Source organism: Xiphophorus maculatus, chromosome 22 (assembly GCF_002775205.1).
Source record: "Xiphophorus maculatus strain JP 163 A chromosome 22, X_maculatus-5.0-male, whole genome shotgun sequence".
NCBI classification, from domain to species: Eukaryota; Metazoa; Chordata; class Actinopteri; order Cyprinodontiformes; family Poeciliidae; genus Xiphophorus; species Xiphophorus maculatus.
In genome coordinates, this window is record NC_036464.1 from 2,682,624 (window position 1) to 2,696,533 (window position 13,910).

The window sequence follows — 13,910 nt, forward strand, 5'->3', positions numbered from 1 at the left end:
ACCTCAAAGTATGGATCAGATTTCTGAGCTTCAGCAGAAACCAGAACCGTTGCTTCAACCTGAACTCAGAGGAAAACTGGAGGAGGAAATCAAACCAGCGACTCGACGTTCTTTCCTTCCATCAGCCTCGTTTATTGTCAGGAAAACGTCTCACACAGCAGAGGACAAATATCAAGCTTTGGGCTTTAAAACAAACTCAGGAGTTTCACATTTTCACATTTTAGAGCAACACAAACATTTTCACTGAAACTGATGTCAGAGCAGCTTCTGGTTCAGGAACATCTGGATCGTTGATTTCTGCTCTTTTCCAGCATCTGGAACATTCAGGCTCCACAATTCACATGTTAGAGGAAGTACAGAGGGTGTACTTACTTTGGCCACGGCTGTAGCTCTGTCTGACAGAGCGTTGGCTGCTGCTCTCCAGCTCAACTGAAATCTGTTTCACTGCACACAGAAAAATCTGCTGATTCCTTCCAATGTTTGTTTGAGGAACTTTGTTGCCGTCAGCAGCAACGTTTCTGTGTGTTGGAATTATGGAGAATAAAATAACATTTCACTAATAAAACCAGCTGGTTTTTATCTTCTGTTCATTTCTCCACAGAGTCTTTGACTCGTTTCACAGCAACAGTTAATATTCAGCACAGAGAATTCATCCACACATCAGGCGTGAAAACATGAAACATTGCAGGTATTATTGTCTCTGGCTCTGAACTCGATGCTTTGGATGGGAATCAAACCAAAAGCAAAAATCTTTTCCTATCCAGTCAGGATGAACATTCAGAGAGCAGCACCAGACAGAAAACACAGATTTAAAACGTCTGCCATCCGGTCCTGGTCCAGAATAACTGAGACCAACAGAACAGCAGAAAGATCCAGAAAGGCACTTCAGGGAGACGATGTCCAGATGCAGCCGAGGCTCTTTGGCAACCAGACTGATGGTCAGCTTTTCTCAGGAAAACACAAGTTTAAAGTCGTTTCAGCCTCTGATCCAGTTTCATCATCAGGATTGGATTTGATTCTTAGTCCAGATGTTTGTGTTGATGCATTGGTTCTGGTTCTGGTTTTGCAGCTTTTAGGGGAAATAAAACAGTTTCTGTGTTTCTGTGAAAGCCTCCACGGTAGTTTGATCAACTTTACATCTTCAGACGGTTTTTAAAATCAGTTTTTATTTGACGTTTTTGACGAATTTCTGCTTCAATCTGACCTGCAAGAATCTAAAAATCTCAAATGTTCAGTGGCTTCATGGACGTTTAGTTTAAATCTTTGCATCTCGTTATTCTGGTTTCCTTTCGCACCAGAAACAAATCCAAGTTTCCAACCCAAAAGTCCAATCCAACATGGCCGCCGCATGGATTAATGACGCTGAAAGTTACAGCAACGATCTGATTGTTGAACCTCTGATGCTTTCTGCCTCATTCAATCAGTCATTCACATTATGATCCATAACATGTCAGTGAACAGGTTCCTTCAGGTTTGGGAAATATTTGGCTTGTTAGCATGTAGCTAACAGTTAGTCTGGTGACTGAGAACAAGGATCAGGATCAAACTGGTTTTCCTCTTTAGAACTGGATCCCAGTTCAGTGTGATAATGTTCCCAGATTGGAGTTCAGAGGTAAACGGAGCGCAGCCCAGACCTGGATCTCTACGGAGGCCTGCAGGGTCATTTTAAAGTGTTTGATGAACAAACAGGTCCACAGAGTGAAGTTAGGAGTTTCTCAGAACCTCAGAGGTTCTGATCCAGATTTCACCACAGACTTTCCTCCACCTGTAGGAGGCGCTGCAGCGTCTGATCCCAGGTGAAGGTACCTGAACATCTGGAAACATCAGTGGCACAGAATCTGTCCAGAGTCTGGCTGACTGTGGAGAGAGAAACGCTGAGCTGCTCTGGATCTGCTGTGGTTCTGGATCCGCTGTGGTTCTGGATCCACTGTGGTTCTGGATCCACTGTGGTTCTGGATCCGCTGTGGTTCTGTTCAGGCTCTTCGGATCCGCTGTGGTTCTGTTCAGGCTCTTCGGATCCGCTGTGGTTCTGGATCCACTGTGGTTCTGTTCAGGCTCTTCGGATCCGCTGTGGTTCTGTTCAGGCTCTTCGGATCCGCTGTGGTTCTGTTCAGGCTCTTCGGATCCAGACGTTTACAGACATTTCCACACAAACACACTGAAAAACACAGAGAAACAGAATCTGGTGTGGATCAGTGTGAGGCTGGAATGGAAACAACTTAAATAAAACTAAATAAAAACTCAGAAGTTTCTATTTCAGAGAAAACATCCAAACTTGTCTCTTATTTTTAAATCATATTTTAAAAGTTTTGTTGTTTGTTTTGTCTGATGGGACATTTTGAATTATATTTTCTAAATAGATTTTATTTTAAATAAAAACTTTGTGATGGACTTTAAGATTTTCTGTTAGTTTTTCAATAATCAACATAAACAGAGAAACTAATTATTGATATGAGCAAAACTGAAGGATCCATTTAAGGTTGTTTATGTTCATTAAAAATAACTTTAGTTGTGAAATATTGTTTTATAAATGAAGTGAATTGAATTATATCTAAACAACCAGAAACAGAAAAAAGATCTAAAGACATTAGAAAGTTTATTTTGATTTCTCTAAATCATAAACACTCATATTAAACGAATGAGCCCAGCAGAGGTACTGCCTGGTTCTGATTGGTTCTGGTTGGTTCTGGTTGGTTCTGATCCATCATCGTCTTACCTGCAGTCGTCTCCTCCGGTGCTGATCACGTGTTTGTCGTCGTTGGAGAATCGGATGTTGGTGACGTGAGGCGAGTGTCCGAGGAAACGCTTGTGTTTGGCCTGAAGTCAGAACAGAACCAGAACCGGGCCAAAGTCAAGAAAACAGCGATAAACATTTACAAGTTTTTAGTTTTGATAAGTTTTATAGAAATTTACTTTCTGTAGGATTGATGTAACTTTTAATGTAAAGAGCTTTGAGATGGTTTCATTGGTAATAAGCTGCATTAATACATATTATAATTATATTTTATAATTATAAAGCATCAGAGATGATTTATAAAGGACAACAGAACCAGCTACACTGTCATGCTAGTTAAAATCTCCCACTATTATAATCAGTTGAATCATTTAAACTGTATAAAATGATTCTGAACTTTAAAACTTTTCCTGCCTCGTTAAAAGTAGCAACAAATTTCATTTTCTCAGATTTAGTTGAGTTTTAGTTTCATGAGTTTATAGTAAAATATTAAACCGTAACGTTGAATTCTAGTTAATAAACTCTGGATACTGAAGAGACTTTGGAGCCGAACTCTTGATTTATTATTTTAAACCTCATCAGGCAGGAATTAACATTTTGACGTAAATGACCTTTGACCTGAGCAGGTATTTATAGATATTCATAGCAGAATCCGACCCACTTTCATCATGTTTTTGGAGTGAAGATGAACAGCTGGAAAATGTTTTAGTTTTATTTATTTAATCAGAAAGTAAGTTTAAAAAAACTCTTTAAGGGAAACCATGATGATGATGATGATGATGATGATGATGATGATGAAGATGGTGATGATGATGATTCCACATGTTGATCATCTAAATTCAGAAACTCACAAACTTGTCAGTGCAGGGGAAGTCGAACAGTCTGACCAATCCCAAGTCGTCTCCGCTGACCAGGTTCAGGCCGGCGTGGGAAACACAGGCACAGATCACGTCGGCTTTGTCTGCGTTTCGAGGCCAAATCCCCAGAACTTCGTCTCCCAGAATGCTGTTGGAGAGACGAACGGAGAGCGGCCTCAGAGCAGCAGCGGCTACCGACGGTTCGGCTCAGGTCAAAGGTTACCTGGTCCAGGTCGCCCAGGTGATTCTGTCGATGGCGCTCTGGTCGCTCAGCAGCTTCCCTGAAGGAACCTCAAACACCAGCCGCCGGTAGGATCCGGTCGACACCTGAAGGCACCACAGAGCCATTAGGAACTGACTGGAACCGACTGGACCGCAAGGAGCAGAACCGCTGGACCGGGTCCAGAGAGCAGGAAATGACAGGAAACAACAGGAACCAACAGAACCCGACGGGAAACAACAGGAACCAACAGAACCCAGCAGCCTCTGCAGAGGTTCTTACTGCTCATCCGGTTGGTGGAAGTGTGGATCAAACCTGAACCGGGCCGCAGCAGGTTCTGTCGGTACCTGAATGTAGCAGCTGTCTGCTGAGAAGTCCAGCTGCAGGATGAAAGCAGGAATGTCGCTGCAGTAACCCAGTCGGATCAGACCCGGTCCAACACTCAGATCGTAAACGTCCACAGTGTTCTCCACCGACCCGACGGCCAGCAGGCGCCGGTCCGGGCTGAAACTGGAACCAGAACAGAATCAGGAAACATTTGGTTTCTTTTAGCTTCTCTTTTCATCTGAACCATTAAAAACTCATTCAGCTTGAAACCCTGACTGGATCTAACTGGATCTAACTGGACCTGACTGGCCCTCCTACCGGATGTCCTGAAGGCTGGCGCTTCGGTCTCGTTTCTTGGTCCAGATCTTCAGGGAGTTGGCGAGGAGGAGGAGGAACTCTCCGTTCTTCATCCCAACCGCCAGCATCTCCCCGTCTGAGCTGTAGCTCGCGCAGCGAGCGGCGTGGCCGACACAAACCTTGTTCAGGAGTTTCTGACAACAAAACCATCGTCTGGTTTCAGCCACAAGTTAAACTGGAGCAACAAAATGATCCATGATTTAGTTTTTATTAATTGTATCTAAGACATAAAATCTGCTTCAGAACATCTGTTGCTCAGGAACCAGACCGAATGTAACGCCTCATGGCGGCGCGTCACCTTGTCGCTCAGGTCCCACAGCCTGATGGTGGCGTCGTCGCTGGCGGTGACGCAGAGCTCTTTGACTGGGTGGGTGGCCAGACCCCAGATCCCTCCGCGGCCGTGGCTGTCCAGCAGCAGGTTGGACGCCGCGTTCTTCTCCCCGACCTCCAGGATCTCCCCGTCCTTCGTTCCCACCAGGATCTTCCCCTGAGGAAGAGGAGCTGGTGAGGAAGAAGCGGCAGGAGGAGGAGGATGAAGGGAAACGTGAGCCGGACCTTTCCTCTGCAGACGGATCGGACGCACTCCACCTGCTGACCCGTCTCCAGCTGGAAGGCCCGGCAGCGCTTCATCTCCTGGTCCCACAGCTTCACGGCTCCGCCCTCTTTGGTCCTGATGGACGAATCCAGAGCAACGATTCAGACGCAGACAACAACATCCATCAGGTGAAGGTTTTACGCTCCTCTCTTTCCACAGGGATGAAAACAGAACCACGTTTTATTCCCAACAACCTGAAAGGACCTGATGGACTGAATGTGTCTTTAAAGGAACAGAACCATGAAGCTTCCAGGAACATTTTATAGCACAATGAAGGAGCCATGTTTCCTTCACTTGTTTTAAAATGCTACATACTGTATGTCAAATATGACTTAAAAGAAATAAGACTACATAATGTAACACTTTGAAATTGGGCTTCTCTCTCTTTAAGAAGCTCCTGCTCCTTCTGAAGCTCCGCCTCCAGGAAGTCATTCCAACATGGCTCCTCTATTAACCCTTTAACGTTTTTTACCAGCAGCTCCTATAATGAGCTAGCAGCTGTTAGCTAGTAGCTGCTGGCTAGTCTGAAGGAGCAGGGAGGACGGTAGCTTGGAAACTCTGAGGTGGAGCTGTGTCTTGAAGGCGGGGCTAAGTCCACAGAGGCGTTTTGACCAGCTGACTGGTTGCCATGGAGATTCAAGGATTAAAGCAAAACTCCAGCTTTGTTTTTAATGAAGGAGAAACTTTATAACATTAAGTAACGCTCAAAAGGTTGATTTTACGTTATAACTGACAGAAAATGAATTCTTTAGTTTTATCTGTTTCATCTGGAACCGGAACCGTTTGGGTCCCGGTTCCTCTGACGTCAGGCTAGAGCAGAACTTCACTCACGGCCGCTCCTTCCCTCCGGTGACGATGAGTCCGTCTCTCAGCGTGGTGTACATGGTGAACACCGGCCCCGTGTGGGCCTTCGCCACCAGCCGCAGCAGGAAGTGATGTCGCCACACGTACACGTCGCCGTTGATGGCGCCGGTAAACGTCAGGTTGTTCTGGGAATAAACGCTGCGATCAGTCTGTTTACCTGCTTCTCAGGTCTGTTACTAATGAGGTTTCTGCATCACATCCACCTGTAGAGGCAGCAGGAAAACCCGGACCGGATTTAAGAAACAGCAGAAACTCACAGCGCCGAAGGCCACAGAGAGCATGGTCTGCATCCGGCCGTCCTCCACCGACCCCACCGCTCCTTTCTTATACATCAGCGCTCCTCCAGCCAGAGTCCAGAACTTCACATGTTTGATTCCCACAGAAACAAACTGGGAGTCCGAATCCGGCCGGAACTCCACCGCGAAGATCCGGTCCGGATGTCCGGCTTTACTGCAAACCCGGGACCCTGGAAAAGAAACGGGTTCTGGTTCCTACTGACGGAAACACAGAGACGCTGCGAAAGAATAAAATATGAGGAAACATAAAGGAATAAATACTAAACTATCTGATATTTTTAAATTTGATACTTTAACCTGTTAGATTTACAGATTCTCTTATTTTCACTGTTATTTTAGTAAATTAACATAAAAAACTAAATGTTCAGTTTTAGTTTTACATGTTTTTATTCTAATTTTAGTTAAATGTTTATTAACATGATGTAAGCAAACAGATTTTTGAAATTATAATTTTTTTACAGAACTTATAAATATAAATAACACAATGGATTTTGCTGTTGAGAAAACAGTTTATTAAAAATTAACTAAAAATGAAGAAAATCAAAATGTGTAACATGAATATATTTAGTCATATTTCTACATTTATTTATTTTCCTTTTATCTATTGTTTTATAAATTATCATTTAATTCTGTAGGAATAATTTTAAGTTAATTTTAAGTTTTGTTTCATTTTTATCAGTAAACCTGTTTGGTGAGTTTTTACAAAGAAAATACTAAAAAAGTGAAACGAAGCTGAACCTTCGTTTCTAATCCTCCCAGTGTGTTACTGGTTTTTCCTCACTGTTTACTGGTAAACTGGTCCAGACCTTCCTGCCAGCGCCACACGGTGATGGTGTGTTCAGGTTCGACTCCGACAGACAGCAGCAGCTTCCCGGTGGCGCTGAAGTTCACGTATCCGACTCCTTTGGCGTGGCTGGAGCGCAGGATGGACAGAGTCTGTTTGCTCATGGCGTCCCAGACGTGGATGGACGGATTCGTACCTGCATGTGGGAAAACACACAGGAAGTGATGTCACATTAAAGGAGGTCAGCAGGCCAAACAACAGCAGCAAAGACTCAGAGCAAAGCAAGCAGGATGAGGATGAGAGCAGCCGACAAACATCCTGAAACCAGAACCAGCAGAACACAGAATCCAAATCAAACAGAATGAAAGTTCATCTTCTAAAATATAAACTGTTCATGTTAAGTTAAGTTTAAATGATGGAATATTCAAAGTGTTCAGATTATAATCCCTCAGCAGGTTCCCTCTGGACTTCAGGCTGTTTGCTGAGATGAGTCGGCGGCAGGTTGGAGAATCATTTACCTGGGATTTCACCGACGTCACCTGACCAGTTGAGAGAGCGATGAGGCAAACAAGGCCAGCAAAAAACACATAAACAAATAAACAACAACAAATAAAAACCTGCTGCGAGTCGATTTAAGAAGAAACATGAAACGGAAAAAAGCTTCAGTTTGCAGTTTCCCACCCGGCCGTTCGTTCTGTCCATCATTCCTCTAAGTTCAGCTGCTGGAGGTTTTTCCTCAAAAACGTCCAGCACAGAGTTACAGCTGCACAGTTTGAATCTGTGAAACCGTTTCTGACCGTCAGCCTGTTCACATTTCTAATAATCAATAGGAGCCGATTAGAAATCAATAAGTTTAGTTCAAGGTTTCCTGGAGAAGACTGGAGCTGAGGAGCGTTCACAAAAACTACTTATAATTTAAAGCAATGTTGATAAACTGATAAATGCTGCAGTAACACTGATCAAAATAAAGTTATTATTATAGATTTTATAATGTGTATGGAGGAGTTCTCTAATGTTGGTGTAACTTTGTGTTCACACCTCAGACCACCTCCCTGTGCAGATCAAACAGGATTCATTATGTTTGCAGAAGAGAATCACTAATAATTACAGAATATAACCTTGTGGTTTCAGCAGGAACCTAAAGTTGCCTAAATAAAAACATCAGTTTCAACTGAACCATGAACAACATCTGAAAATCAAAACCTTTCTAAAATATTCCTTTATTTTCTTTATCTGAGTTTGAAACCTTTGAGTTATTTTCCACTGTTAGAGTAAAGCTCAGAGTTTTTCACTTTGCTTCTTTAGCTTGTCAGTGGAAATAAAACAGGAAGTAAAAGCAGGACTGGTTCAGTAGAGCTGAGTCAGCAGAGAAACACCGAGCCATGCAGAGAGAGAGAGAGAGAGCGGGTCGGCGCCCAGCGTACCGATCTGTCCGCTGGCGATGATGTTCTTGTATTTGGGGTGCTGGTTGACGGTCAGACACAGGATGTCGTCGCTGTGCTCCAGGTAGAAACTCTGAGTTCCTGCAGGGCAGAAAGGAGTTTATTACTGGAGCCAAACCACTTCTGTTCACATCTTCTGTGGTTGTTAAACTTTCTCTGTTCTGGAGAGTTTCACAAACAAAATGAACAGCTTTGAGTCTCAGTTCATGGCTTCAGAGGATCCCGTGTCGTCCGGCGTTTCCCGGTCAGACTGGGTCGGTACCGTTGCTCAGGCTGTGGACGATGGCGGTGGCAGCCGTGTGGTAGACGATGTCTGAGCCGTCGTTCAGGTAGTGCAGGTTGTTCCGACAATCAAAGCCTCTGAACCCGAAGACGTGATCCAGAACCAGGTCCTGAAAAACACAGAGGAAGACGATGAAGACGATGAAGAGGAGGGTAAAGATGATGAAGAGGAGGGTAAACATGATGAAGATGATGAAGAGGAGGGTAAACATGATGAAGATGATGAAGAGGAGGGTAAAGATGATGAAGCTCTACCTCCACCAGCCTCTTCTTCTTGGTCACGTTGTTCTTCTGCAGTTTCTCTGGCTGCCGTGCAGATCGACTCACCGGAGGCCTGGAGGACCAATCAGGACGTTTAGCACCAAAATATTAAAACATGAAGATGAAAATATTAAAACATAAATGTCTGACAGGCTGATCCAAGAAACTTCTTAATGCCAACATGAGGAAATATGGAGGCAGTAGAGACAGGAAGTGACAGTAGAGACAGGAAGTGGCAGTAGAGACAGGAAGTGACAGTAGAGACAGGAAGTGACAGTAGAGACAGGAAGTGACAGTAGAGACAGGAAGTGGCAGTAGAGACAGGAAGTGACAGTAGAGACAGGAAGTGACAGTAGAGACAGGAAGTGACAGTAGAGACAGGAAGTGGAGACAAACCCAGGACGGCTCAATTCAATTAGAAATATTTACAGGTAAAGTCTTTCTACAACTCATGATTGGACTAGGCCAATTCTAACAATAATGGAAATACTGGAAAGGTGTTTAAAAATACATTACAAGAAATCTGATCATTTAACTGCACAACCTTTCTAACATCCATCCATCATCCATCCATCCATCATCCATCCATCATCCATCCATCATCCATCCATCATCCATCCATCCATCATCCATCCATCATCCATCCATCATCCATCCATCCATCATCCATCCATCATCCATCCATCATCCATCCATCCATCATCCATCCATCCATCATCCATCCATCCATCATCCATCATCCATCCATCCATCATCCATCCATCCATCCATCATCCATCCATCCATCCATCATCATCCATCCATCATCATCCATCCATCCATCATCCATCCATCCATCATCCATCCATCATCCATCCATCCATCATCCATCCATCATCCATCCATCATCCATCCATCCATCATCCATCCATCATCCATCCATCCATCATCCATCCATCATCCATCCATCCATCCATCCATCATCCATCCATCATCCCATCCATCATCCATCCATCATCCATCCATCCATCATCCATCCATCCATCATCCATCCATCCATCCATCATCCATCATCCATCCATCCATCCATCATCCATCCATCATCCATCCATCCATCCATCCATCCATCCATCATCCATCATCCATCCATCCATCATCCATCCATCATCCATCCATCATCCATCCATCCATCATCCATCCATCATCCATCCATCTATCATCCATCCATCATCCATCCATCATCCATCCATCATCCATCCATCCATCATCCATCCATCATCCATCCATCATCCATCCATCCATCATCCATCCATCCATCCATCATCCATCCATCCATCATCATCATCCATCATCCATCCATCATCATCATCACTCCATCCATCATCCATCATCCATCCATCCATCATCCATCCATCATCCATCCATCCATCCATCCATCATCCATCCTCATCATCCATCCATCATCCATCCATCATCCATACATCATCCATCATCCATCCATCCATCATCCATCCATCATCCATCCATCCATCCATCATCCATCATCCATCCATCCATCCATCATCCATCCATCATCATCCATCCATCATCCATCCATCCATCCATCCATCATCCATCATCCATCCATCCATCATCATACATCATCCATCATCCATCCATCCATCATCCATCCATCCATCCATCCATCCATCCATCATCCATCCATCCATCATCCATCCATCATCCATCCATCTATCATCCATCCATCATCCATCCATCATCCATCCATCATCCATCCATCTATCATCCATCCATCATCCATCCATCATCCATCCATCCATCATCCATCCATCATCCATCCATCCATCATTCATCCATCCATCATCCATCCATCCATCCATCATCCATCATCCATCCATCCATCCATCATCCATCCATCCATCATCCATCCATCATCCATCCATCCATCCATCCATCATCCATCCATCATCCCATCCATCATCCATCCATCATCCATCATCATCCATCATCCATCCATCCATCATCCATCATCCATCCATCCATCCATCCATCATCCATCCATCATCCATCCATCCATCATCCATCCATCATCCATCCATCATCCATCCATCATCCATCCATCCATCCATCATCCATCATCCATCCATCCATCCATCATCCATCCATCCATCATCCATCCATCATCCATCCATCCATCCATCCATCATCCATCCATCATCCATCCATCCATCATCCATCCATCATCCATACATCATCCATCATCCATCCATCCATCATCCATCCATCCATCCATCCATCCATCCATCATCCATCCATCCATCCATCCATCCATCCATCATCCAGATCCTCCAATCAGCAGGTGACCTTGATATGACTGAATTATTACCAGACATGTTTCTTCCCCTCAGTGAGAAACAATTACGATGATTATGTTCATTCAAGAGACAGAGACAGGTGGATGGACAGATGGACAGGTGGACAGGTGTTACCTGGATCCCCTGGACAGCAGAGGGACGGAGTCAAGGTAAACATTAGAAAATACTCACAATAACTTTAGTTAGCAAATATAAACATTACAGCAACAACCTTACCAACACACACACACACACACACACACACACACACACACACACACACACACACACACACACACACACACACACACACACACACACACAGAGGCTTCCTGGTTTTGAGAAGCATGAAGCCTCTCTAGTATTTAAATGTTTTCCCTCATAGCATCGTGTTCTGATCCATAAACTAGAAAGTTTTAGGTTCTAAACGAGCCGATCTGGTTTCAGTGTGAAAGAGCAAAACTAACCAAACAGTGAGGAAAAGAAACAAGCAGCAACTTTAGACCATTAGATAAAAGCTCACAAAATACCAAAAGTGTCTCCAAGGTGCAGAAGATAAATGAAGAAACTTAAAGGTTCTGACTGGTGGAGGAAATAATAATACAGGAAAATATTGGATCATTTTTACTGTGAAGAAAAGGAGAAAATGAGTTTTTATCAAATTTGCACAAAGTAGATTTGAACTAAGAACTGATTACACCTTGACATTCAGTTGAGATCATTGATAACTGATCATGGATCGATCCAGTTCTGCTCATCATCGATCCCTGAACATCCAGGGATCAATGACAGTGAAACAAGGTCAGGGATTGGATCTGAACCTTTACATTTATCCAACTGAAGGTTCAATTTAAAGGAAATTTAAATTCCTCAACTGATTTCAGTGTTTAGGGACAAAGATCCTGCAGATCCTCACAGATCCTGCAGATCCTCACAGATCCTGCAGAGGATCCAAATAGAGACACGTTGGTTCCCAAGGATCCAACTCAGCAGGAGCAGGAAGAGGAGAAGCTGATTGGTTTCAAGAGATAAAAAAATCAAACCAACCAACCAACCATCCAACCAACCAACCAACCAACCAACCAACCAACCATCCAACCATCCAACCAACCAACCAACCAACCAACCAACCAACCAACCAACCATCCAACCAACCATCCAACCAACCAACCAACCAACCAACCAACCAACCAACCATCCAACCAACCAACCAACCAACCATCCAACCAACCAACCAACCAACCAACCAACCAACCATCCAACCATCCAACCAACCATCCAACCAACCAACCAACCAACCAACCAACCATCCAACCAACCAACCAACCATCCAACCAACCAACCAACCAACCAACCAACCAACCAACCATCCAACCAACCATCCAACCATCCAACCAACCAACCATCCAACCAACCAACCATCCATCCATCCATCCATCCATCCAAGGAGCAGCTGATTGGTGAGACATTCAGCTCCAGTTCAGTTCAGGCTTCAGGTAAACAGAAGAAAGTGACTAAAAATCAAACGCTGCAGTTTAAAGCTGCAGCAGATCAGACTCTCTCCACCGTCTGATGGTGCAGTACCAGCTCTAGACACTAGGAGGAGCCTGTTTTTAGACTCTTGAGGTAAATGTTTCCCTACTGGACAGTTTAAATGAGTAATTAATGAATTTCTCTGATTTGTGTCTGGAATCTGGCCAGATGATCACTTTATGAAGCGTTTTCCTGCTGACTCATCTCCTCCTGGGCAGTAAAGGCATCAGCAGCTTTCATGCCCTGTGAATCAGAGCCGTAACGTCTGGAGGATTCAGACGTGGAGAATCACAGCGGCCATGTTTCCTACCTGTCCTCAGCAGGAAGCTCCTTCAGCTGCTGCTGAGGTTTGGTTCCTCTCATCTCTCTGACGCTCACCGCAAACATCTTCGTCACATAATCCACCGTCTTCTCTCTGGCGACGTCGCTGTCGTAACCTGCAGCACAGGAAATGACATCAGAAACCAGGAAGCAGGGAGGCTGAACTGGTGGAATCACCTGAGTTTCACTGGAACCAGTCAGAGGAACCAGAGGAACCAGTCAGTGTGAGTTCGGACCCACCTCCGTCCTCCTCGATGTCGTCCTCTGACTCCTCGCTGTCTACGCCTGGCGGAGGGTCCAGCTCTCTGTTGACTCCGCCTCCTCGCTCCCTGGCCCAGATCATCAGGGCGGTGTCGGCTCCGCCCACCGTCAGCAGGGCGGAGTCATCCTGAGCCCAGCGGACGTTGGTCACCTGAGCGCTGTGGCCGACGTAGCGCTTAAACCGGGCGAACTGACCCTGATGGAGAGAGGAGCCACTGAACACCATCCAACCAAACATCCAACCAAACATCCATCCAACCAAACATCCAACCATCCAACCAAACATCCAACCATCCAACCAAACATCCATCCAACTAAACATCCAACCAGACCATCAGCATCCAACCAAACATCCAACCAAACATCCAACCAACCATCCAACCAAACATCCAACCAAACATCCATCCAACCAAACATCCAACCAAACATCCAACCAAACAAAT

General features: G+C 44.6%; 1 protein-coding gene across 1 annotated transcript; it reads right to left on the reverse strand.

The window, feature by feature from the left end:
- Positions 1-111: 111 nt before the first annotated feature.
- On the reverse strand, positions 112-13,693 carry LOC102221133 (echinoderm microtubule-associated protein-like 6). The gene is made up of 18 exons (XM_023327799.1): positions 13,447-13,693; positions 13,196-13,322; positions 11,488-11,496; positions 9,014-9,092; positions 8,739-8,868; positions 8,459-8,557; positions 7,553-7,573; positions 7,057-7,230; positions 6,212-6,420; positions 5,922-6,079; positions 5,051-5,165; positions 4,794-4,982; positions 4,457-4,629; positions 4,159-4,321; positions 3,815-3,918; positions 3,586-3,739; positions 2,717-2,817; positions 112-2,158 (listed from the first exon to the last, which is right to left on the reverse strand). The coding sequence occupies exons 1-18, from the start codon at positions 13,691-13,693 to the stop codon at positions 2,134-2,136; spliced, it is 2,277 nt and encodes a 758-aa protein (XP_023183567.1). The 3' UTR covers positions 112-2,133.
- Positions 13,694-13,910: the final 217 nt, after the last annotated feature.

Bases quoted from the DNA above. Each gene is read 5' to 3' on its own strand.
- LOC102221133 (XM_023327799.1), bottom strand. From the start codon at position 13,693: ATGGTGTTCAGTGGCTCCTCTCTCCATCAGGGTCAGTTCGCCCGGTTT. The intron at 6,421-7,056 runs GTCTGGACCAGT...TTTCTTTTCCAG, and splicing joins CGTGTGGCGCTGGCAGGAAG to GGTCCCGGGTTTGCAGTAAA. The intron at 4,630-4,793 runs GTGACGCGCCGC...TTTTGTTGTCAG, and splicing joins TGTGGGACCTGAGCGACAAG to AAACTCCTGAACAAGGTTTG.